The sequence below is a fragment of the Oncorhynchus mykiss genome, chromosome 15, assembly GCF_057628025.1.
Source record: "Oncorhynchus mykiss isolate SJ-2025 chromosome 15, ASM5762802v1, whole genome shotgun sequence".
In the NCBI taxonomy this organism is placed as follows: domain Eukaryota; kingdom Metazoa; phylum Chordata; class Actinopteri; order Salmoniformes; family Salmonidae; genus Oncorhynchus; species Oncorhynchus mykiss.
Window position 1 is genome coordinate 10,716,348 of NC_143036.1, and position 26,107 is coordinate 10,742,454.

The window sequence follows — 26,107 nt, forward strand, 5'->3', positions numbered from 1 at the left end:
TTTGTTTTGTTGTAGAGTAGTGGCCTGAGGAATCACGCTTAATGTGTTGTGAAAAGTGTTATGAAATGTAATGCCTTTAATTTGAACTGCCTTAATGTTGCTGGACCTCAGGAAGAGTAGCTTCTGCCTTGGCAGCAGCTAATCCATAATAAAATACAAGCTTTTTGAGTGAGTGTATTTTGGGATTTTGTACACAGTAAGACAAGCATGTGAAATGTGTAACATTTGTTAACTCATGATTGAAGGCAGTTTCACCTAGCTTTCATTTAGCTTGTACAGACAAAGTATGGTCTCTGGTGTACCTTGGTGTTCTTCCATAATCTCAAGTCGACAAGATGTCTTCCAGGGATAGCGAGACTGATCTCATGGTGCGACACGGCAGGACTCCAGAGTCAAACAGAGGTGTGTGAGTCGTATAACAGGCAGCGTGTTAGTCTTGCGTAAAACTACAATAAAAACAACTATAGTACTTGAAAGTTTGAAAATCAAATCTTCTGCAGTCAATTTATGACGTTTATGGTCAGGTCCTGTGAGGCAAGACGAACAGCATGCAACCCAATCCATGTTGTCAGTTTACGTGTTGCTGAATGGAAACGAATGGCCAAGTAATATGACATGAACTTTTTCTGTCTAAGACATAAAATAGAGAGCCTTCAGAAAGTATTCATACCCCTTGACTTATTCCACATTGTTGTTAGCTTTAATTCAAAATGGATTCAATATATTTTTCTTCTCACCCATCTACACACAATACCCCATATTGACAAAGTGAAAACATGTTTTTAGAAATGTTTGGTAATGTATTGAAAATGAATTCACTTAGAAATGTCCTTGTTTTTGAAAGAAAAGCACAATTTGTCCATTAAAATAACATCAAATTGATCAGAAATACAGTGTAGACATTGTTAATGTTGTAAATGACTATTGTAGCTGGAAACGGCAGATTTTTTATGGAATATCTACAAAGGCGTACAGAGGCCCATTATCAGCAACCATCACTCCTGTGTTCCAATGGCACGTTGTGTTAGCTAATCCAAGTTTATAATTTTAAAAAGGCTAATTGATCATTAGAAAACCCTTTTGCAATTATGTTAGCACAGCTGAAAACTGTTGTTCTGCTTAAAGAAGCAATACAACTGGCTTTATTTCGACTAGTTGAGTATATGGTGAATCAGCATTTTTGGGTTCGATTACAGGCTCAAACTGGCCAGAAACAAATACATTTCTTCTGTAACTCGTCAGTCTATTCTTGTTCTGAGAAATGAAGGCTATTCCATGTGAGAAATTGCCAAGAAACTGAAGATCTTGTACAACACTGTGTACTACTCCCTTCACAGAACAGCACAAACTGGCTCTAACCAGAATTGAAAGAGGAGTGGGAGGCCCCGGAGCACTACTGAGCAAGAGGACAAGTACATTAGTGTCTAGTTTTAGAAACAGACGCCTCACAAGTCCTCAACTGGCAGCTTCATTAAATAGTACCTGCAAAACACCAGTCTCAACGTCAACAGTGAAGAGGTGACTCTGGGATGCTGGCCTGACAATTACATACATTTCAATCCCAACTTGTAACACAATTTTTTTTTCTTCGAAAAAGTCAAGGGGTGTGAATACTTTCAGCTCCAGATGTCCTGAAGATAACGTTTCTCCTCCCTGAGTCCGGCCAGTCTTTTCATGGCGTCCAGTTTATCCAGCTGAAGCTCTGCTGATACCATCTCTATCAGGGTGTCGTTTACATCTTTAGCCATGTTCTTAGCATCACTGTGTGAGCAAAAGGCAGACAGTAAAACCAGTGATCCACATCTACTAAGATAATGATCGCCATCTACCATACTGTTCCATTGTTTCCCTATTGACATCATCAAAGCTGAGCTCACCCGCAGACATAGAGGTATCCATTCTCCTTGAGGAGGAGGTTGACGATGTCTTTGGCATGGCTGAGCAGGTTGTGTTGGACGTATCTGGGTCTCGTCTCGGTCTGTGTTTCTGTTCCTTCCGGAGTGTCCCGTGAGAAAGACACTTTCAGATGGGTGAGGGTTCCATTGGCCACAAACCCCTGCAGCTCCTCTCTGAGAGAAAGAGAGAGCGAGAGAGACCATGAGTTATTTTACACATATATTTCACCATGTCACTGTTTTTCATTTCCAAAATAATAATAATAATAATATCCATCCAAGTGGTGTGGAAGCCTACGCATAAACACACAGGCTAGCCGATGCACCTTATTCAGCGCAAGAGAAATGGACAAATATAGACTTCATAAGGTTGAGTCCCTCTGATAAACATATTTTTTTTTACAATCAATCCACCTAGCCTTGCTGCAACCTTGTCTGTGTGTCTGTGTCCATTACTTGCTTGTTTGTGTATTCCGCCTCAATGTTTAACAGGGCCTTGTGTATATAGCAACAGCACGATAAAGTTGACTGTTTTCTGGGCCAGTGAAGAACCTTACCCAAGGTTGACAGGATGGACCGGCGGACAGACAGACAGAGACATATGGGATGTTGTCTGGAAACACAGGGAACTTGGGTGAAGGTATTCACATAATGTTTTGCAGTAGCAGGGAGACTTTTTAGAACTAGTTTTAATAAAATATGAAGGCCATGACAGGAATGAGAATAAATGCAGTAAATACTGCAGGAGAGGTGAGCGAAGGAGACATTGTGTTTACTGTACATTTCGCTCTCTCTTTTTGTCCTTCACTGGGTTGAATGTCACACATTGATGCAACAACATCACCATGTTTATCTTATGACATTTATTCATCTGGATGACTATGTATGAACAATTCTCTTTTACCTGTGACAGCTGCAAACAAATCCCTAGTTTGCCAAGCATGTTAAACACCAGAAAAACAAGAGAGAAAACAGGAAGAGGGGAGGAAGAGGTCACAGACAGAATCAACAAGAGCAGCGATGAGGGTTCACTTCCCGGTGATCAAAGAACAACACGAATACCACACCCCCTTAAAAGACGTCTAACAGAAACGTCCAGGGGAAAGATTGGACGTTTCTGTTAGACGTGACATCTTTCCCCTGGACGTTTCTGTTAGACGTGACGAGGAAAGATGTCGTCTAACAGAAACGTCCAGGGGAAAGATGTCACGTCTAACAGAAACGTCCAGGGGAAAGATGTCACGTCTAACAGAAACGTCCAGGGGAAAGATGTCACGTCTAAAAGAAACATCCAGAGGAAAGATGTCACGTCTAACAGAAACATCCAGGGGAAAGATGTAACGTCTAACAGAAACGTCCAGGGGAAAGATGTCACGTCTAACAGAAACGTCCAGGGGAAAGATGTCACGTCTAACAGAAACATCCAGGGGAAAGATGTCACGTCTAACAGAAACGTCCAGGGGAAAGATGTAACGTCTAACAGAAACGTCCAGGGGAAAGATGTCACGTCTAACAGAAACATCCAGGGGAAAGATGTCACGTCTAACAGAAACGTCCAGGGGAAAGATGTCACGTCTAACAGAAACATCCAGAGGAAAGATGTCACGTCTAACAGAAACGTCCAGGGGAAAGATGTCACGTCTAACAGAAACATCCAGAGGAAAGATGTCACGTCTAACAGAAACGTCCAGGGGAAAGATGTCACGTCTAACAGAAACGTCCAGGGGAAAGATGTCACGTCTAACAGAAACATCCAGAAGAAAGATGTCACGTCTAACAGAAACGTCCAGGGGAAAGATGTCACGTCTAACAGAAACATCAAGAGGAAAGATGTCACGTCTAACAGAAACGTCCAGGGGAAAGATGTCACGTCTAACAGAAATGTCCAGGGGAAAGATGTCACGTCTAACAGAAACATCCAGAGGAAAGATGTCACGTCTAACAGAAACGTCCAGGGGAAAGATGTAACGTCTAACAGAAACGTCCAGGGGAAAGATGTCACGTCTAACAGAAACGTCCAGGGGAAAGATGTCACGTCTAACAGAAACGTCCAGGGGAAAGATGTCACGTCTAACAGAAACGTCCAGGGGAAAGATGTCACGTCTAACAGAAACGTCCAGGGGAAAGATGTCACGTCTAACAGAAACGTCCAGGGGAAAGATGTCACGTCTAACAGAAACGTCCAGGGGAAAGATGTCACGTCTAACAGAAACATCCAGGGGAAAGATGTCACGTCTAACAGAAACGTCCAGGGGAAAGATGTAACGTCTAACAGAAACGTCCAGGGGAAAGATGTCACGTCTAACAGAAACATCCAGGGGAAAGATGTCACGTCTAACAGAAACGTCCAGGGGAAAGATGTCACGTCTAACAGAAACATCCAGAGGAAAGATGTCACGTCTAACAGAAACGTCCAGGGGAAAGATGTCACGTCTAACAGAAACATCCAGAGGAAAGATGTCACGTCTAACAGAAACGTCCAGGGGAAAGATGTCACGTCTAACAGAAACGTCCAGGGGAAAGATGTCACGTCTAACAGAAACATCCAGAAGAAAGATGTCACGTCTAACAGAAACGTCCAGGGGAAAGATGTCACGTCTAACAGAAACATCCAGGGGAAAGATGTCACGTCTAACAGAAACGTCCAGGGGAAAGATGTCACGTCTAACAGAAACATCCAGAGGAAAGATGTCACGTCTAACAGAAACGTCCAGGGGAAAGATGTCACGTCTAACAGAAACATCCAGAGGAAAGATGTCACGTCTAACAGAAACGTCCAGGGGAAAGATGTCACGTCTAACAGAAACGTCCAGGGGAAAGATGTCACGTCTAACAGAAACATCCAGAAGAAAGATGTCACGTCTAACAGAAACGTCCAGGGGAAAGATGTCACGTCTAACAGAAACATCAAGAGGAAAGATGTCACGTCTAACAGAAACGTCCAGGGGAAAGATGTCACGTCTAACAGAAATGTCCAGGGGAAAGATGTCACGTCTAACAGAAACATCCAGAGGAAAGATGTCACGTCTAACAGAAACGTCCAGGGGAAAGATGTAACGTCTAACAGAAACGTCCAGGGGAAAGATGTCACGTCTAACAGAAACGTCCAGGGGAAAGATGTCACGTCTAACAGAAACGTCCAGGGGAAAGATGTCACGTCTAACAGAAACGTCCAGGGGAAAGATGTCACGTCTAACAGAAACGTCCAGGGGAAAGATGTCACGTCTAACAGAAACGTCCAGGGGAAAGATGTCACGTCTAACAGAAACGTCCAGGGGAAAGATGTCACGTCTAACAGAAACATCCAGGGGAAAGATGTCACGTCTAACAGAAACGTCCAGGGGAAAGATGTAACGTCTAACAGAAACGTCCAGGGGAAAGATGTCACGTCTAACAGAAACATCCAGGGGAAAGATGTCACGTCTAACAGAAACGTCCAGGGGAAAGATGTCACGTCTAACAGAAACATCCAGAGGAAAGATGTCACGTCTAACAGAAACGTCCAGGGGAAAGATGTCACGTCTAACAGAAACATCCAGAGGAAAGATGTCACGTCTAACAGAAACGTCCAGGGGAAAGATGTCACGTCTAACAGAAACGTCCAGGGGAAAGATGTCACGTCTAACAGAAACATCCAGAAGAAAGATGTCACGTCTAACAGAAACGTCCAGGGGAAAGATGTCACGTCTAACAGAAACATCAAGAGGAAAGATGTCACGTCTAACAGAAACGTCCAGGGGAAAGATGTCACGTCTAACAGAAATGTCCAGGGGAAAGATGTCACGTCTAACAGAAACATCCAGAGGAAAGATGTCACGTCTAACAGAAACGTCCAGGGGAAAGATGTAACGTCTAACAGAAACGTCCAGGGGAAAGATGTCACGTCTAACAGAAACGTCCAGGGGAAAGATGTCACGTCTAACAGAAACGTCCAGGGGAAAGATGTCACGTCTAACAGAAACGTCCAGGGGAAAGATGTCACGTCTAACAGAAACGTCCAGGGGAAAGATGTCACGTCTAACAGAAACGTCCAGGGGAAAGATGTCACGTCTAACAGAAACGTCCAGGGGAAAGATGTCACGTCTAACAGAAACGTCCAGGGGAAAGATGTCACGTCTAACAGAAACGTCCAGAGGAAAGATGTCACGTCTAACAGAAACGTCCAGAGGAAAGATGTAACGTCTAACAGGAACGTCCAGGGGAAAGATGTCACGTCTAACAGGAACGTCCAGGGGAAAGATGTCACGTCTAACAGGAACGTCCAGGGGAAAGATGTCACGTCTAACAGAAACGTCCAGGGGAAAGATGTCTAACAGAAACGTCCAGGGGAAAGATGTCACGTCTAACAGAAACATCCAGAGGAAAGATGTCACGTCTAACAGGAACGTCCAGAGGAAAGATGTCACGTCTAACAGAAACGTCCAGGGGAAAGATGTCACGTCTAACAGAAACGTCCAGGGGAAAGATGTCACGTCTAACAGAAACGTCCAGAGGAAAGATGTCTAACAGAAACGTCCAGGGGAAAGATGTCACGTCTAACAGAAACGTCCAGGGGAAAGATGTCACGTCTAACAGAAACGTCCAGGGGAAAGATGTCACGTCTAACAGAAACATCCAGGGGAAAGATGTCACGTCTAACAGAAACATCCAGGGGAAAGATGTCACGTCTAACAGAAACGTCCAGGGGAAAGATGTCACGTCTAACAGAAACATCCAGGGGAAAGATGTCACGTCTAACAGAAACATCCAGGGGAAAGATGTCACGTCTAACAGAAACATCCAGGGGAAAGATGTCACGTCTAACAGAAACATCCAGGGGAAAGATGTCACGTCTAACAGAAACATCCAGGGGAAAGATGTCACGTCTAACAGAAACATCCAGGGGAAAGATGTCACGTCTAACAGAAACATCCAGGGGAAAGATGTCACGTCTAACAGAAACATCCAGGGGAAAGATGTCACGTCTAACAGAAACATCCAGGGGAAAGATGTCACGTCTAACAGAAACGTCCAGGGGAAAGATGTCACGTCTAACAGAAACGTCCAGGGGAAAGATGTCACGTCTAACAGAAACATCCAGAGGAAAGATGTCACGTCTAACAGAAACGTCCAGGGGAAAGATGCTAACTAACAGAAACATCCAGGGGAAAGATGTCACGTCTAACAGGAACGTCCAGGGGAAAGATGCTAACTAACAGAAACATCCAGGGGAAAGATGTCACGTCTAACAGAAACATCCAGGGGAAAGATGCTAACTAACAGAAACGTCCAGGGGAAAGATGTCACGTCTAACAGGAACGTCCAGAGGAAAGATGTCACGTCTAACAGAAACATCCAGGGGAAAGATGTCACGTCTAACAGAAACGTCCAGGGGAAAGATGTCACGTCTAACAGAAACATCCAGGGGAAAGATGTCACGTCTAACAGAAACATCCAGGGGAAAGATGCTAACAGAGAAGAAAAAATATTCTCTCTAGATAAGAGACTTTCATATTGCCATTTCCCATTTCTCCTCCTTTCTGTCCTTCCCTCCCTTCTCTGTTGAATGTCAGCCAATACAATGAGACTTTGATTTCTGTTTGAAAGGTTAACATCCTGGTACCAGGGGTCCACTCAGACCCCACTGAGCTGAGCTCTTCTGTCTGGCCTCAGCTCTCAGTCAAACCCTGGTGTGTATTGACAGAGAAAACAGCCCTGGTCTGGTGGTGCCAATCTGGTCCTTAACAAGAGCTGAGCAAACCCCCTTTCCCTCTGCACCGAAATCACAATCCATGAAAAGAGAGATAAGAGAGAGAAAAAAGGGAGGGAACCATAAGGAGGGTAAGGGAGAAAACGGGTGGAAACTGCAAACATTAGGGGGTCTGAGTATCTGACTGTAGGTCAGATTGGTGTCACCCTCTAACGCATATGTTAAGTTTTGGAGTAGATTAGGGCTTTTTAAGGAGAACATTGTGTAGCAATGTTAATGTCACACCCAGGATACCAGGGTTTAGCCTAGGACCACAGAATATATTTAGCATCAAAGGGAATGCATTATTTTTCTATCAGTTCACGTTTCAGACCCCCACTGACCGGACAAAGTCGGGTTAGGTCGAAGTCCCGCAGATAGAGAGATCTACACTGTGAACAAACAACCATCAGGCCAGGATACCTGGCTGTGAGGATGTATTTAACAAAGAGATGGAAGCAAATAAACAAATACAGGCGGATATTTCTTTGATCTGTTCTTTCATGATTTCCGGGACAAATTCATCTACTAAGAATGCAGTGCTTTGATTGGTGTACTGGCCTTGTAGTGCTACAAGTCATTTAAGGTGATAGTTTGGACGTTCTGCATTCCTCTCAGTTAAGTTCAGTTTGATTTGAAATACAAATGTTTTCACGTCTTCTGTATTGGAATTGCTGAATGGCATATGGACACTGAGCGGACAAAACATTAGGAACACCTGCTCTTTCCATGACAGACTGACCAGGTGAACTTGCGCTACCGAGTGGTGCAGCGGTTTAAGGCACTGCATCTCAGTGCTAGAGGCGTCACTACAGACCCTGGTTAGTTTCCAGGCTGTATCACAACCGGCCGTGATTGGGAGTCCCACAGGGCGGCGCACAATTGTCCCAGCGTCATCCGGTTTTGGCCGGGGCAGGCCGTCATCGAAAATAAGAATTTGTTCTTAACTGACTTAGTTAAATAAAGGATAAATAAATACAATTTAAAAAAATTACCCAGGTGAAAGCTATGACCCCTTATTGATGTCACCTGTTAAAATCACTTCAAATCAGTGTAGATGAAGGGGAGGAGACAGGTTAAAGAAGGATTTTTAAGCCTTGAGACATGTATTGTGTATATGTGCTCCATTCCGAGGGTGAAGACAAAGGGTTTAAGTGCCTTTGAACAGGATATAGTAGTTGGTGCCAGGTGCATTGGTTTGTGTCAAGAACTGCAACACTGTTTTTCGCACTCAATGGGTTCTCGTGTGTATCAAGAACGGTCCACCACCCAAAGAACATCCAGCCAACGTGACACAGATGTGGGAAGCATTGGAGTCAACATGGGCCAGCGTCCCTGTGGAACGCCTTCGACACTCTGCTCACTTTGCACTCTGATTGGAGGAAAAGTCTGCACTCTGATTGGAGGAAAAGTCTGAGTTCACCCATTTGGGTGCTTCACTTTGGGAATACATGGGTGCTTCCGAAATGGGATCATACTCCCTATACAGTGGACTACGACCAGAAACCCTATGCAGGCCCAGGTCAGGAGTCGGGTACAACATAGGGAATGGGGTGCCATTTTGGAAAGATCCAACGTTTTGGTCAAAATGACACTCACCTAAACAGGAAGTCTCGGTCTCTATGGCGACAACCGAAGAACAACCAGGTGTCGCTGAACTCCGCCTCTGGGTTTTCCTCCCTCTCCTTCTCCCTGAAAGAGAAAAACAAAAGGAGAACATTTAAAATGTATACACACACACACACACACACACACACACACACACACACACACACACAGGAGGAGACCTCAAAGCCCAATCAATAAAAACACAGAAGAATGGACAGAGTCCTCGTCACAACAGACATTAAAAGGGAGGAGTGACACTGTTGTATCTCCCTACAACGTCTATACAGTACAGAGTCACAATTATGATGGGGACAGGAAGTTAACATGCTCCTAAAGAGATGGATCACACTACACCGTAGATTACAACTAAAACAACGACTTTAGCTCATTGTCATGTATGTGCGTGCGTGCGTGCATGCGCGTGTACACACCTCCCTCCGCACGTCAGCCCCACTTATAAAAGTGATTCCTCCTGTGGCCAACAAGTCTGTCAGGGCTCCCAGAATCCTTTGCACAGAGGTGGCACAAAGACACAAAACGCTGAGCCAGTGCGCTGCCACCTACACCCTCGCCATCTACACCCCCACCATCTACACCTCCACCGCTGCCACCTACACCCCCGCCATCTACACCCCCACCATCTACACCCCCACCATCTACACCCCCACCATCTACACCCTCGCCATCTACACCCCCACCATCTACACCCCCACCATCTACACCCCCACCATCTACACCCCCACCATCTACACCCTCACCATCTACAGCCCCGCCATCTACAGCCCCACCATCTACACCCTCACCATCTACAGCCCCGCCATCTACAGCCCCGCCAGATGATGCTGGAGAACCTTGACTGGATAAGGTTTCTGAATACCCTGAACATTCCAGTCTCATTGATGAAGACCCTGAACATTCCAGTCTCATTGATGAAGACCCTGAACATTCCAGTCTCATTGATGAAGACCCTGAATATTCCAGTCTCATTGATGAAGACCCTGAACATTCCAGTCTCATTGATGAAGACCCTGAACATTCCAGTCTCATTGATGAAGACCCTGAATATTCCAGTCTCATTGATGAAGACCCTGAACATTCCAGTCTCATTGATGAAGACCCTGAACATTCCAGTCTCATTGATGAAGACCCTGAACATTCCAGTCTCATTGATGAAGACCCTGAACATTCCAGTCTCATTGATGAAGACCCTGAACATTCCAGTCTCATTGAGGAAGACCCTGAACATTCCAGTCTCATTGAGGAAGACCCTGAACATTCCAGTCTCATTGAGGAAGACCCTGAACATTCCAGTCTCATTGATGAAGACCCTGAACATTCCAGTCTCATTGATGAATACCCTGAACATTCCAGTCTCATTGATGAATACATTGGGTAAGCAGAGAGCAGACCAAACAAGTGACATCATCCACAATTTACATTTTCTGATTAAAAAAATTAATCTGTAAACATATTTAACTGGGTTCCTCTTTCCCCAACCCAACCCTCCCCTCCTCATGGCAACCCTCCTCAACCCTCCCCTCTCCTCCTCAACCCACAGGGATCAATATCAATAGCCTGGCTTTTACTGCGCCACACAGACCACACTACCACTTCCTCTGAATACAAATCACATCTCTGCCCAGACCACACTACCACTCCCTCTGAATACAAATCACATCTCTGCCCAGACCACACTACCACTCCCTCTGAATACAAATCACATCTCTGCGCAGACCACACGGTCCATCCCTCTAAATCCAAAATCACATCTCTGCCCAGACGACAGGAAGTGAGAGAAACAGTGCCACAGAATCAGAACCTATCACTCCATTCTGGGTCCAAAGGAGGCGGTTGCCTCTCAATGCTTCTCTGATGAACAAGGAGCAGAAGAAACTGTGATTCAGCAGGAATGAAGTCTTGGTAAACTCAGTAATGGTTTTATTTCCTCTGACCTTGTTCATGCTGAATGGGTTTTGATGCTCTGTGTGAGCGGTGTTATGAGAGTTTTAGGAGACTGTGATAATATGTGCCTGTACGTGACAATTCCAGGAAGGGCCACTGAGCTATGATCACTGAACCAGTATGAAGAAATTACAATGACATTAGCATGCCCGATTTTGAATGCATTCAGCTGAATGTGGAGAAACTATAGAGTCGTTTACAATAACCAAATACAACAACCGTTCATCCGGTAAACTAACTTCAATGAATTACACACCCTTAAGCTCAGAAGACTAATCAATGTCAGACAGCCAGAGGTCGCCAGATCCCACCGAGTTATGATGTTTCAACCGTTCCCCCTCATTCCCTCTCTCCTTTGTTCCCTCTCTCCATAGCTCCTTCGCTCCCTCTCTTCTGCAGTTACAAAGTGGAACAAAGTCATTTTCAAAACATCCATCGATTGACAAAGGAAGACAGGATGCCAGAAGGGGGAGGGGAGAGGGAGCGATGAGGAAAGAGTGAGGGGAGAGGGAGAAGAAGTTAAATGTCCCAATGCTGCTTTGTTGCTAAAAAAAAAAAGAGGGCATTCAAGCTTTGTTGGCGACCTGCTTTCAAAATGGCTGTTGGTGATACAGCGTCCTGTTGTCAAATTGGCCGTTGTTATCTCTTATCAAAGCACGACATCAGGGGTAGACACCTTGTTTGGAATCTTAAAATCAGGTACTGTACAACGCTTCGTGACAGGTTTTAAAATCTGACAGAGAGACCGAGAGCGAGAGACAAGGGTACACTAACAGATCGTTTCACCCAACTTCTTCCTACAGGGAAAAGCTTTATGCAGAGAAAATGTCTGTGTTGAAAAGTACTTCGAAAACGAGAAGCTGCCTTTCCACAGCCAATCACCGGGGCTTACTGAAGGCTGCTATGTACCTACATGTTAGTGAAGGCTGCTATGTACCTACATGTTAGTGAAGGCTGCTATGTACCTACATGTTAGTGAAGGCTGCTATGTACCTACATGTTTGTGAAGGCTGCTATGTACCTACATGTTAGTGAAGGCTGCTATGTACCTACATGTTAGTGAAGGCTGCTATGTACCTACATGTTAGTGAAGGCTGCTATGTACCTACATGTTAGTGAAGGCTGCTATAAACCTACATGTTAGTGAAGGCTGCTATGTACCTACATGTTAGTGAAGGCTGCTATGTACCTACATGTTAGTGAAGGCTGCTATAAACCTACATGTTAGTGAAGGCTGCTATAAACCTACATGTTAGTGAAGGCTGCTATAAACCTACATGTTAGTGAAGACTGCTATGTACCTACATGTTAGTGAAGGCTGCTATGTACCTACATGTTAGTGAAGGCTGCTATGTACCTACATGTTAGTGAAGGCTGCTATGTACCTACATGTTAGTGAAGGCTGCTATGTACCTACATGTTAGTGAAGGCTGCTATAAACCTACATGTTAGTGAAGGCTGCTATGTACCTACATGTTAGTGAAGGCTGCTATGTACCTACATGTTAGTGAAGGCTGCTATGTACCTACATGTTAGTGAAGGCTGCTATGTACCTACATGTTAGTGAAGGCTGCTATAAACCTACATGTTAGTGAAGGCTGCTATGTACCTACATGTTAGTGAAGGCTGCTATGTACCTACATGTTAGTGAAGGCTGCTATAAACCTACATGTTAGTGAAGGCTGCTATGTACCTACATGTTAGTGAAGGCTGCTATGTACCTACATGTTAGTGAAGGCTGCTATAAACCTACATGTTAGTGAAGGCTGCTATGTACCTACATGTTAGTGAAGGCTGCTATGTACCTACATGTTAGTGAAGGCTGCTATGTACCTACATGTTAGTGAAGGCTGCTATGTACCTACATGTTAGTGAAGGCTGCTATGTACCTACATGTTAGTGAAGGCTGCTATGTACCTACATGTTAGTGAAGGCTGCTATAAACCTACATGTTAGTGAAGGCTGCTATAAACCTACATGTTAGTGAAGGCTGCTATGTACCTACATGTTAGTGAAGGCTGCTATAAACCTACATGTTAGTGAAGGCTGCTATAAACCTACATGTTAGTGAAGGCTGCTATGTACCTACATGTTAGTGAAGGCTGCTATGTACCTACATGTTAGTGAAGGCTGCTATGTACCTACATGTTAGTGAAGGCTGCTATGTACCTACATGTTAGTGAAGGCTGCTATAAACCTACATGTTAGTGAAGGCTGCTATGTACCTACATGTTAGTGAAGGCTGCTATGTACCTACATGTTAGTGAAGGCTGCTATGTACCTACATGTTAGTGAAGGCTGCTATGTACCTACATGTTAGTGAAGGCTGCTATAAACCTACATGTTAGTGAAGGCTGCTATGTACCTACATGTTAGTGAAGGCTGCTATGTACCTACATGTTAGTGAAGGCTGCTATGTACCTACATGTTAGTGAAGGCTGCTATGTACCTACATGTTAGTGAAGGCTGCTATGTACCTACATGTTAGTGAAGGCTGCTATAAACCTACATGTTAGTGAAGGCTGCTATAAACCTACATGTTAGTGAAGGCTGCTATGTACCTACATGTTAGTGAAGGCTGCTATGTACCTACATGTTAGTGAAGGCTGCTATAAACCTACATGTTAGTGAAGGCTGCTATAAACCTACATGTTAGTGAAGGCTGCTATGTACCTACATGTTAGTGAAGGCTGCTATAAACCTACATGTTAGTGAAGGCTGCTATAAACCTACATGTTAGTGAAGGCTGCTATAAACCTACATGTTAGTGAAGGCTGCTATAAACCTACATGTTAGTGAAGGCTGCTATGTACCTACATGTTAGTGAAGGCTGCTATGTACCTACATGTTAGTGAAGGCTGCTATGTACCTACATGTTAGTGAAGGCTGCTATGTACCTACATGTTAGTGAAGGCTGCTATGTACCTACATGTTAGTGAAGGCTGCTATGTACCTACATGTTAGTGAAGGCTGCTATGTACCTACATGTTAGTGAAGGCTGCTATAAACCTACATGTTAGTGAAGGCTGCTATAAACCTACATGTTAGTGAAGGCTGCTATAAACCTACATGTTAGTGAAGGCTGCTATGTACCTACATGTTAGTGAAGGCTGCTATAAACCTACATGTTAGTGAAGGCTGCTATAAACCTACATGTTAGTGAAGGCTGCTATGTACCTACATGTTAGTGAAGGCTGCTATGTACCTACATGTTAGTGAAGGCTGCTATAAACCTACATGTTAGTGAAGGCTGCTATGTACCTACATGTTAGTGAAGGCTGCTATGTACCTACATGTTAGTGAAGGCTGCTATGTACCTACATGTTAGTGAAGGCTGCTATGTACCTACATGTTAGTGAAGGCTGCTATAAAGTGGAAAGTCCCCGTTACATCAAATCAGGTTTGAAAAGACCGTGACCGATATGTCATCGCTAATCTGATAAACTTTTCACATGCAAGAGGACACCTCATGTAAATCGTGATGGGATACATGGGATTCCATACAAGAACTGACCATCCTGACTGCACTGATTTTTACTGAACTAAAAGAGACTGGAAAGCTACCACTCTGGGTCTAGGCTAAATCTTGAGTTGTGCCAAGAAACATGGATTTCTTTAGTTGATAGGTAAACAAGAAAATATAAAAGCTTGAAAACTATGTCAACTAAGGTGCCCTGAAAAGGAGGGCACAACTGTGTAGTGATGTCAGGGGAGAAAATGCACCATGGCGACGCTGACAGGTCAGTGTAGCTGAACCTAGCAACATGAGCCATTCATCAACCACGCACACTCATAGTTGGCAGGTGGCGTGACCGTGTCTGAGCCGCGGTGCACTTCCCAGTAATGACCAGCTATGTTTTACATTGACACAGACGGCCTACAGACCTCTTCACATTCAAATCAATACGTCTCCGTATTCCCAAAGTCATAAAACACCAGACAGACAGCCAACATCTCTGGAAACGCTTGACTTATTACCTCAGGTGGGGGAAGTTGCCCTTAGGCTCAGATCTAGGATCAGCTTTACTCGCTCCAAATACTGACATTAAAAAAGGGGCAATCCGCAGTTGAAACAATACATTGTTTCTGTAAAAAGGTGAGGGATGGGGCTAGAGAAAGTTAACCACTCTCAAATTCATAGACACAGCTATGGATGCAAGGACTGACCATCCACGACATCAACATTATAGTTTTAACCATGTTATGAGGCTATTAAGCATTTGTTTATATTTGCATCGTTTACAAACATTGGAGTAAATAAAACAAGCTTATATTTTGGGTTCTGACGGGGTACGACAGTTGAACTGAGCCATTTACAAAACCTTAAAACAATTTAAGTTTAAATCACTTTTACATATCATCAATTTATAAGCAAAAACATGGATGTGTTAACTGCAGACTACTCCTTTAGCCATTAGGAGGTAGAACACACAATGGACCTTCGCTTGGCGTTTAGAGCTCATTACCTCTTTACACGTAGTTTCATTGGAGAACTAGTGTTAATCCCAGCTCTGTTTGTCACATTACCACTAGAGTTAGACTGATCAATCAGGGCCAATCTATCTGTAATAGGCCTTTTTGGATGCCGATTATGGCCGATTATATTGCAGTCCACGAGGAGACTGCGTGGCAGGCTGACCACCTGTTACTCCACGAGGAGGCTGCGTGGCAGGCTGACCACCTGTTACTCCACGAGGAGGCTGCGTGGCAGGCTGACCACCTGTTACTCCACGAGGAGGCTGCGTGGCAGGCTGACCACCTGTTACTCCACGAGGAGGCTGCGTGGCAGGCTGACCACCTGTTACTCCACGAGGAGGCTGCGTGGCAGGCTGACCACCTGTTACTCCACGAGGAGACTGCGTGGCAGGCTGACCACCTGTTACTCCACGAGGAGACTGCGTGGCAGGCTGACCACCTGTTACTCCACGAGGAGGCTGCGTGGCAGGCTGACCACCTGTTACTCCACGAGGAGGCTGCGTGGCAGGCTGACCACCTGTTACTCCACGAGGAGGCTGCGTGGCAGGCTGACCACCTGTTACTCCACGAGGAGGCTGCGTGGCAGGCTGACCACCTGTTACTCCACGAGGAGGCTGCGTGGCAGGCTGACCACCTGTTACTCCACGAGGAGGCTGCGTGGCAGGCTGACCACCTGTTACTCCACGAGGAGACTGCGTGGCAGGCTGACCACCTGTTACTCCACGAGGAGACTGCGTGGCAGGCTGACCACCTGTTACTCCACGAGGAGGCTGCGTGGCAGGCTGACCACCTGTTACTCCACGAGGAGGCTGCGTGGCAGGCTGACCACCTGTTACTCCACGAGGAGACTGCGTGGCAGGCTGACCACCTGTTACTCCACGAGGAGACTGCGTGGCAGGCTGACCACCTGTTACTCCACGAGGAGACTGCGTGGCAGGCTGACCACCTGTTACTCCACGAGGAGACTGCGTGGCAGGCTGACCACCTGTTACTCCACGAGGAGACTGCGTGGCAGGCTGACCACCTGTTACTCCACGAGGAGACTGCGTGGCAGGCTGACCACCTGTTACTCCACGAGGAGACTGCGTGGCAGGCTGACCACCTGTTACGCCACGAGGAGACTGCGCGGCAGGCTGACCACCTGTTACTCCACGAGGAGACTGCGTGGCAGGCTGACCACCTGTTACTCCACGAGGAGACTGCGTGGCAGGCTGACCACCTGTTACTCCACGAGGAGGCTGCGTGGCAGGCTGACCACCTGTTACTCCACGAGGAGGCTGCGTGGCAGGCTGACCACCTGTTACTCCACGAGGAGACTGCGTGGCAGGCTGACCACCTGTTACTCCACGAGGAGACTGCGTGGCAGGCTGACCACCTGTTACTCCACGAGGAGACTGCGTGGCAGGCTGACCACCTGTTACTCCACGAGGAGACTGCGTGGCAGGCTGACCACCTGTTACTCCACGAGGAGACTGCGTGGCAGGCTGACCACCTGTTACGCCACGAGGAGACTGCGTGGCAGGCTGACCACCTGTTACTCCACGAGGAGACTGCGTGGCAGGCTGACCACCTGTTACTCCACGAGGAGACTGCGTGGCAGGCTGACCACCTGTTACAATCAATCCTCACATAATCGCTAGTTAACTACACATGGTTGATGATATTACTAGTTTAACTAGCTTGTCCTGCGTTGCATATAATCAATGCGGTGCCTGTTCATTTATCGTCGATTCACAGCCTACTTCAAACTTCGCCAAATGGCTGATGATTTAGCAAAAGCGCATTTGCAAAAAAAAAAAAAGCACATTCATTGTACAAATGTACCTAACCATAAACATCCTTTCTTAAAATCAATACGCAGAAGTAAACATTTTTTAAACCTGCATATTCAGTTAAAATAAACGCATGTTAGCAGGCGATATTAACTATGGAAATTGTGTCACATCTCTTGCGTTCAGTGCGAGCAGAGGCGGGGTTTATGCAGCAGTGTGGGCCACCTGGCTCGTTGGGAACTGTGTTTCTTCCTAACAAAGGCCGTCATTCATTTGCCAGAATTTTACATAATTATGACATAACATTGAAGGTTGTGCAATGTAACAGCAATATTTAGACTTAGGGATGCCACCTGTTCGACAAAATACGGAATGGTTCCGTATTTCAATGAGGGAATAAACGTTTTGTTTTCGAAATGATAGTTTCCGGATTTGACCATATTAAATGACCAAAGGCTCGCATTTCTGTGTGTTTATTATAATTAAGTCTATGATTTGATATTTGATAGAGCAGTCTGACTGAGCGGTGGTAGGCAGCAGCAGGCTCGTAAGCATTCATTCAAACAGCACTTTACTGCGTTTGCGAGAAGCTCTTAGCAATGCTTGAAACACAGCGCTGTTTATGAATTCAAGCCTATCAACTCCCGTGATTAGGCTGGAAATACTAAAGTGCCTATAAGAACATCCATTAGTCAAAGGTATACAGTTGAAGTCGGAGGTTTACATACACCTTCGCCAAATACATTTAAACTCAGTTTTTCACAATTCCTGACATTTAATCCTAGTAAAAAAAAATTCTGTCTTAGGATCAGCACTTTATTTTAAGATCGTGAAATGTCAAAATAATAGTAGAGAGAATGAGTTACTTCAGCACATTCCCAGTGGGTCAGAAGTTTACATACACTCAATTAGTGTTTGGTAGCATGGTCTTTAAATTGGGTCAAACGTTTCAGGTAGCCTTCCACAAGCTTCCCACAATAAGTTGGGTGAATTTTGGCCCATTCCTCCTTACAGAGCAGGTGTAACTGAGTCAGGTTTGAAGGCCTCCTTGCTCGCACACGCTTTTTCAGTTCTGCCCACAAGTTTCTATAGAAATGAGGTCAGGGCTTTGTGATGGCCACTCCAATACCTTGACTTAAGCCATTTTACCACAACTTTGGAAGTATGCTTGGGGTCATTGTCCATTTGGAAGACCCATTTGTGACCAAGATTTAACTTCCTGACTGATGCCTTGAGATGTTGCTTCAATATATCCAAATGATTTTCCATCTTCATGATGCTATCTATTTTGTGAAGTGCACCAGTCTCTCCTGCAGTAAAGCACCGGCACAACATGATGCTGCCACCCCCGTGCTTCACGGTTGAGATGGTGTTCTTCGGCTTGCAAGCCTCCCCCTTTTTCCTCGAAACATAACAATGGTCATTATGGCCAAACAGTTCTATTTTGTTTCATCAGACCAGAGGGCATTTCTCCCAAGGATGAACCAGACTCGTGGAGGACTACATTTTTTTTCCTGAGGTCTTGGCTGATTTATTTGGATTTTCCCATGATGTCAAGCAAAGAAGCAGAGTTTGAAGGTAGGCCTGGAAATACATCCACAGGTACACCTCCAATTGACTCAAATGATGTCAATTAGCCTATCAGAAGCTTCGAAAGCCATGACATCATTTTCTGTAATTTTCCAAGCTGTTTAAAGGCACAGTCAACTTAGTGTATGTACATTTCTGACCCACTGGAATCGTGATACAGTGAATTATCTGTCTGTAAACAATTGTTGGAAAAATGATTTGTGTCACGCAGAAAGTAGATGTCCTAACCGACTTGCCAAAACTATAGTTTGTTAACAAGAAATTTGTGGAGTGGTTGAAAAACTAGTTTTAATGACTCCAACCTTAGTGTATGTAAACGTCCAACTTCAACTGTATGAAATACAAAATGGTAGAGAGAGAAATAGTCGACGAGTCATAATTCCTATAATAACTACAACCTAAAACTTCTTACCTGGGAATATTAAAGAACTGGGAAAAATGAACCACCAGCTTTCATATGTTCTCATGTTCTGATTAAGGAACTTAAACGTTAGCTTTTTTTACATGGCACATATTGCACTTTTACAACACTGTGTTTTTGCATTATTTAAACCAAATTGAACATGTTTCATTATTTATTTGAGACTAAATATATTTTATTTATGTATTATATTATTTCATTATTCATTCAGTATTGTTGTAATTGTCATCATTACAAGTATATATATATATATATATATATTTAAAAATTAAAAATAATGCATTTTTGGCGCTCCAATAAATCGGTATCGGTGTTGAAAAAACATTATCGATCGACCTTGAATTACCACCAGACTTATTGGACACATACGTTTCTGCGTTACTTACACATGACATCACTTAAGATTTGTTAATATTACATTGATGGTGTACTTGAACAGTAAACATTTAACACACTCCTGTTGCATCACGGTTGTTATAGCAGCCTGGTGATTTCATGTCGTTGTTCTTGAGCCATAGAGAAAACTTCACACAGAGTTGGCCTTCACAACTCAAACAAATACTTCTACTCACTGACCAGATAAACAAGCATCACTTAAAACACAACAGTAGCCTGCTTAGTATGAATCCTCCATTTTTGTGGGCTGTACCTTTGTTGTAGGAATCCAATGAAGGGTGCAACCCCGGTGCCTGGTCCAATCATGATGAAGGGTTTGGAGAGGTCAGAGGGCAGGCGGAAGGAGCAGTTCTGACGCACACACACATGGACCTGAGGTCAAAGGTCAAAAAGTGTTTATGTGTGTGTCACACCTATACACTCGTATAATTTCAAAAGGTTTTACTGAGCTACAGTTCATATGGAAATCAGTCAATTTAAATAAATTCATTAGGCCCTATTCTATGGATGTCACATGACTGGGAATACAGATCCTGTTGGTCACAGATACCTGTAAAAAAGGTAGGGGTGTGGATCAGAAAACCAGTCAGTATCTGGTGTGACCACCATTTGCCTTGTGCAGCACAACACATCTCCTTCACATAGAGTTGATCAGGCTGTTGATTGTGGCCAGTGGAATGTTGTCCCACTCCTCTTCAATGGCTGTGCGAAATTGCTGGATATTGGAACACACTGTCGTACACATAGATCCAGAGCATCCCAAACATGCTCAATGGGTGACATGTCTGGTGGGTAAGCAGGCCATGGAAGAACTGGGACGTTTTCAGCTTCCAGGATCCTTGCGACGGGGGGCCGTGCATTATCACGCTGAAACCTGAGGTGATGGCGGTGAATTAACGGCACGAGAACGGGCCTCAGGATCTCATCACGGTACCTCTGTGCATTCAAATTACCATCGATAAAATTAAATTGTGTTCGTTGTCCATAGCTTATGCCTGCCTATACCATAACCCCACCGCCACCATGGGGCACTCTGTTCACAACACTGACATCAGCAAACCACTCGCCCACACAACGCCATACATGCTGTCTGCCATCTACCCGGTAAAGTTGAAACCGGAATTCATCCATAAAGAGCAGTGGCATAAAAGGTGAGCATTTTCCCACTGAAGTTGATTACGATGCTGAACTGCTGTCAGGTCAAGACCCTGGTGAGGACGACGAGCTTGCAGTAGAGCTTCCCTGAGACGGTTTCTGACAATTTGTGCAGAAATCTTTCGGTTGTGCAAACCCACAGTTTCATCAGCTGTCTGGGTGTCTGGTCTCAGACGATCCCTCAGGTGAAGAAGCCGGATGTGGATGTCCTGGGCTGGCGTGGTTACACGTGGTCTGCGGTGTGAGGCTGGCTGGACGTACTGCCAAATTCTCTAAAACAATGTTGGAGGCAGTTTATGGTAGAGAAATTCCTGCAGTCAGCATGCCAATTGCAAACTCCTTCAAAACTTGAGACACCTGTGGCATTGTGTTGTGTGACAAAACTGCACATTTTAGAGGGGCCTTTAATGTCCCCAGCACATAATAATGTGTAATAATCATGCTGTTTAATCAGCTTCTTGATATGCCACATTTGCATTATCTTTTTAAAGGAGAAATACTCACTAACAGGGATGTAAACTAATTGGTGCACAAAATGAGAGAAATAACATTTATTTCAGTTCTTGAAACAAGGGACCAACACTTTACATGTTAAGTTTATATGCACACACACGCCTAAACACAGGTGACTCCTCTACTCACCTTAGGGAGAGGTGGGGTGCTGGAGGACTGAGCCTTCCCAGGGTGCACCAGGATGGGATCAACTAGGTCAGAGAGCCAACCAGTACACAGGCCACGCCTCCCCACGGGTCTCCCAGCGCATGCTGGGAACTCTATGACGTTGAAAACAAAGTGCAGCCGACCTGGATGTCTTAAACTGGAGCTGGAGGGGGAGGAGGATGAGGAGGAGGAGGAGGAGGGGGGGGGGGGGGGAGACAGGGGAAGTGATAGAGTAACAGATTAGGAGAAATAGTGGAGAAAATATATGAAGGTACTATCTTGTTCCAGTACGAAGAGGGTAAATAAGTGACTGTATACGTAAAGTACTTAAGTAAAAATACTTTTAAGTACTACTTAAGTCGTTTTGTGGGGTATTTGACTACTTTAACTTTACTACATTCCTTGAGAAAATATTGTACTTTTTACTCTAGACATTTTCCTTGACACCCAAAAGTACTAGTTACATTTTGAATGCTTAGCAGGACAGGAAAATAGTACAATTGATGCACTTATCAACCAAACATCCCTGGTCATCCCTACTGCCTCTGATCTGGAGGACTCACTAAACAGAGAACATCCCTGGTCATCTCTACTGCCTCGGGTCTGTAGGACTCACTAAACAGAGAACATCCCTGGTCATCCCTACTGCCTCTGATTGATCTGGTTTGCTTAAAATAAGGAATTTGAAAAGATTTATACTTTTAATACTTAAGTATATTTTAGCAATGACATTTACTTTTGATACTTAACTATATTTTAGACCAAATACTTTTAGACGAATTCAAGTAAAATTTTACTTGAGTCATTTTCTATTAAGGTATCTTTACTTTTACTCAAGTATGACAGCTGGGTAATTTTTCCACCACTGTATACCATAGCCGACTCTTGTTCCAGTACGTAGAGGCTAAATAAGTGACTGTATACCATAATCTTGTTCCAGTACAAATGAGGGTTAAGTGCCTTGTTCAAGGGCACATTGACAGATTTTTCAACTAGCAGGCTCAGGTAGTGTAACCAGCAACCTTTCACTTACCAGCCCAACGCTCTAACCACTAGTCTACCTGCCGCCCTAGTACAACAGCTTACCTTGCCGCGGAGTACGGTCTTGGTTGCAGTTTGGGCAAATGTTCTGAAATAAAAAAGGAAAATGCATCAGGTGAGAGGATATTACCGTAAGGAGGCATCCATCGTGTCACCTTTCTGTGTAGATCACTGACAACGGCGTAAAGGAGCTGAGGGGGCGGCCTACTTCAGAGTTGAGATCCACCCACCCAACCTCCAGGTCCTATTTCCTTGTTACACACACACGTTTATTTTAGAGCATACTTCTGTATTCATAAAATCATGTCGTTTTTTTCATATCCCCAGAGTGTAGACGTGGTGCATGTAGGATGGAGATAGTTCATGTCCACCATATTTCAATGTCAGCATTTGAAGGTGCCCTCTTTTGAGGTAATTTGGAGTCTGGGAACGAGGCCTCTGAGGAATATGGTACAGGAAGAGCTATAATAGTTGGGTATGGTGTGGCTCAGTTGGTAGAGCACGGTGCTTGAAATACCAGGGTATTGGAGACCAGTATGAAAAAGTAAGTCACTCTGGATAAGAGTCTGCTAAATATGTCAAATGTAATGGTTAGGGCGGGTGAAGAAGATCTACTACAATCTCAGTTTTTATGTGTTAAAATACCCTCAACCCATTATTCACTTCAACCCTAAAAGGTAACCAATACAACTAGAGAGGAGAGAGAACCAGAACAGCTGGACTACCTGGGCTCTACTACAGGAAACGGGTCAGGATGTATCACTGACTCTACTACAGGAAACGGGTCAGGATGTATCACTGGCTCTACTACAGGAAACGGGTCAGGATGTATCACTGGCTCTACTACAGGAAATGGGTCAGGATGTATCACTGGCTCTACTACAGGAAACGGGTCAGGTTGTATCACTGGCTCTACTACAGGAAACGGGTCAGGATGTATCACTGGCTCTACTACAGGAAACGGGTCAGGATGTATCACTGGCTCTACTAGAGGAAACGGGTCAGGATGGATCACTGGCTCTACTACAGGAAACGGGTCAGGATGTATCACTGGCTCTACTACAGGAAACGGGTCAGGATGTATCACTGGCTCTACTACAGGAAACGGGTCAGGATGTATCACTGGCTCTACTACAGGAAACGGGTCAGGATGTATCACTGGCTTTACTACAGGAAACGGGTCAGGATGTATCACTGGCTCTACTACAGGAAACGGGTCAGGATGGATCACTGACTCTACTACAGGAAACGGGTCAGGATGTATCACTGACTCTACTACAGGAAACGGGTCAGGATGCATCACTGACTCTACTACAGGAAACGGGTCAGGATGCATCACTGACTCTACTACAGGAAACGGGTCAGGATGTATCACTGACTCTAGTACAGGAAACGGGTCAGGATGCATCACTGACACCTGGTGTACCCATAACCCCCAGGCACTGCTGTAATCTCCCCCTGCCATTCTCATCTACAGGTTTAACATGGTCATTAACCGTCTCATTCCCTCCCTGATGGTCTACAGCCCGGCCTCCGAGTTCTGACAGTAAACTTTCTATCACAGACAACGGGGGGGGGGGGGGGGGGGGTCACATGACATCACTGGAAGAAGGAATCTGATGCATGTCACAAGATATTCCCTTCATCTTTTATAGTAGTGTCGGAGATATTTCACTCTCGGAGTGACATCTAATTTCTGTCCACTACACAAAGAGGAAAAATAATAACCACAAAGTGGATTACAATTACAAATCCCCTCTTTACCCTTTATATTCCACAGCATCTGTAGCTAGGAGAGTCAATGCCACAGGAAAGATAATAATTAGGCAAAGAGTGTTACTCCACCTTAAACTCACTCAGTCAAACCTAATGGGACACCACGAGGCCAGTAAATGTGTTTTAACACAGACACAGTCAGAGATGTAGCGATCGTTAACCTGTGGCCTGCCCTGCCCTCCACAGCTCTGTAGCTATGCCCCTGTGAAATATAGTAGGATAGTCTATGACAGGACCCCAGCAACAGCTAGTGGACCCAAAACTCTTCCACCAGTACATTCTTCACCAGGGTACGTATGTCCCCATTTAAATATGTCCACATTTCTGCATCGCCCGGTTCTTCTACTGAAAAGGTGTTGCTGTTTTTTTATTTCACCTTTACAAGATAAAGCAAAGCAGTGCGACAAAAACAACAGAGTTACACATGGAATAAACAAACGTACAGTCAATAACACAATAGAAAAAGTCTATATACAGTGTGTGCAAATGTTGTAAGATTAGGGAGGTAAGGCACTAAATAGGCCAATAGCGGCAAAGTAACTACAATTTACCATTAACACTGGAGTGATAGATGTGCAGATGATGATGTGCAAATAGAGATACCGGGGTGCAACATAGCAAAAATAAATAACAATATGGGGATGAGGTAGTTGGGTGGGCTATTTACAGATGGGCTGTGTACAGGTGCAATGATCGGTAAACTGCTCTGACAGCTGATGCTTAGTTAGTGAGGGAGATGCTTAAAGTTAGTGAGGGAGATGCTTGAAGTTAGTGAGGGAGATGCTTGAAGTCAGTGAGGGAGATGCTTGAAGTCAGTGAGGGAGATGCATGAAGTCAGTGAGGGAGATGCATGAAGTTAGTGAGGGAGATGCTTAAAGTTAGTGAGGGAGATATAAGCTAAAGACTTATATGTTACCATAAGGGCTGTGTCACAACACTGGACATTAAGTCGTGACACAGCCTCTTTGTAGGAGGACATTGCAACTTACAAGTGCAAATGGGACACATAACACAGTTCTAGTCTAAGTATTTTTTATGAGTATTAGATTACTTTTATGTACAATATGTATTGATCTGATGGAAAGGGCATTTCCAACTGGCTTCAAACAAATGTACATAAGTAATCCTCAGCGCGAGTCTAGGCTTTATGCCATGAGACACTATAAAGTCTAACTGTCTACAGCCAATAGTTGTGTGTGTCAGGGGTGACCAAATGGTGAGACAAGATGGAACCACTGATGGGTGGCAAAATTAATATAATATATAATAAAACTATTTCCTTTTTGCAGTCCTATAGATCAAGACTTGATTGAAGCCATGCAGGAACATTGGTTTGGTAATTTAGGATTCAGTAAAATGTTTGTAAAAAATCCAAGTTGGGTCAAAAAAGAAGGGGGAAAAAAAGAAAGATGTAAGTTGAGGGAAAACGCTCTATGTAAAATTATATTGAACCTGCATTCACTGAGGCTATACTGCCCTCTGCTGGTTAGATGAGAAATACCAGTACACCACTTAGATACGCTCACTGTATTGACCATTAGAAACTAGAGACATGTTTTGTGACGTGTAAAAGCTAAACAATGCCCTCTGATTAGCTCATACATTATGACCGACAGGAGAGGGAGTG

The 26,107-nt window shown here is 44.5% G+C and overlaps 1 protein-coding gene across 4 annotated transcripts in view; it reads right to left on the reverse strand.

Moving 5' to 3' along the window:
- Positions 1 to 678: 678 nt before the first annotated feature.
- The window catches only part of LOC110489568 (methionine synthase reductase), a 29,625-nt gene continuing 4,196 nt past the window's right edge, over positions 679 to 26,107 (reverse strand). For all 4 annotated transcript variants that reach the window (XM_021562296.3, XM_021562295.3, XM_021562299.3 and 1 more), the window contains exons 10-15: positions 22,750 to 22,792; positions 21,646 to 21,826; positions 20,102 to 20,220; positions 9,223 to 9,315; positions 1,878 to 2,069; positions 679 to 1,761 (exon numbers count right to left, since the gene is read on the reverse strand). In XM_021562296.3, coding sequence (XP_021417971.3) covers positions 1,617 to 1,761; positions 1,878 to 2,069; positions 9,223 to 9,315; positions 20,102 to 20,220; positions 21,646 to 21,826; positions 22,750 to 22,792 — 773 coding nt within the window. In that variant the 3' untranslated portion in view covers positions 679 to 1,616. The remainder of the gene's footprint in view (positions 1,762 to 1,877; positions 2,070 to 9,222; positions 9,316 to 20,101; positions 20,221 to 21,645; positions 21,827 to 22,749; positions 22,793 to 26,107) is intronic.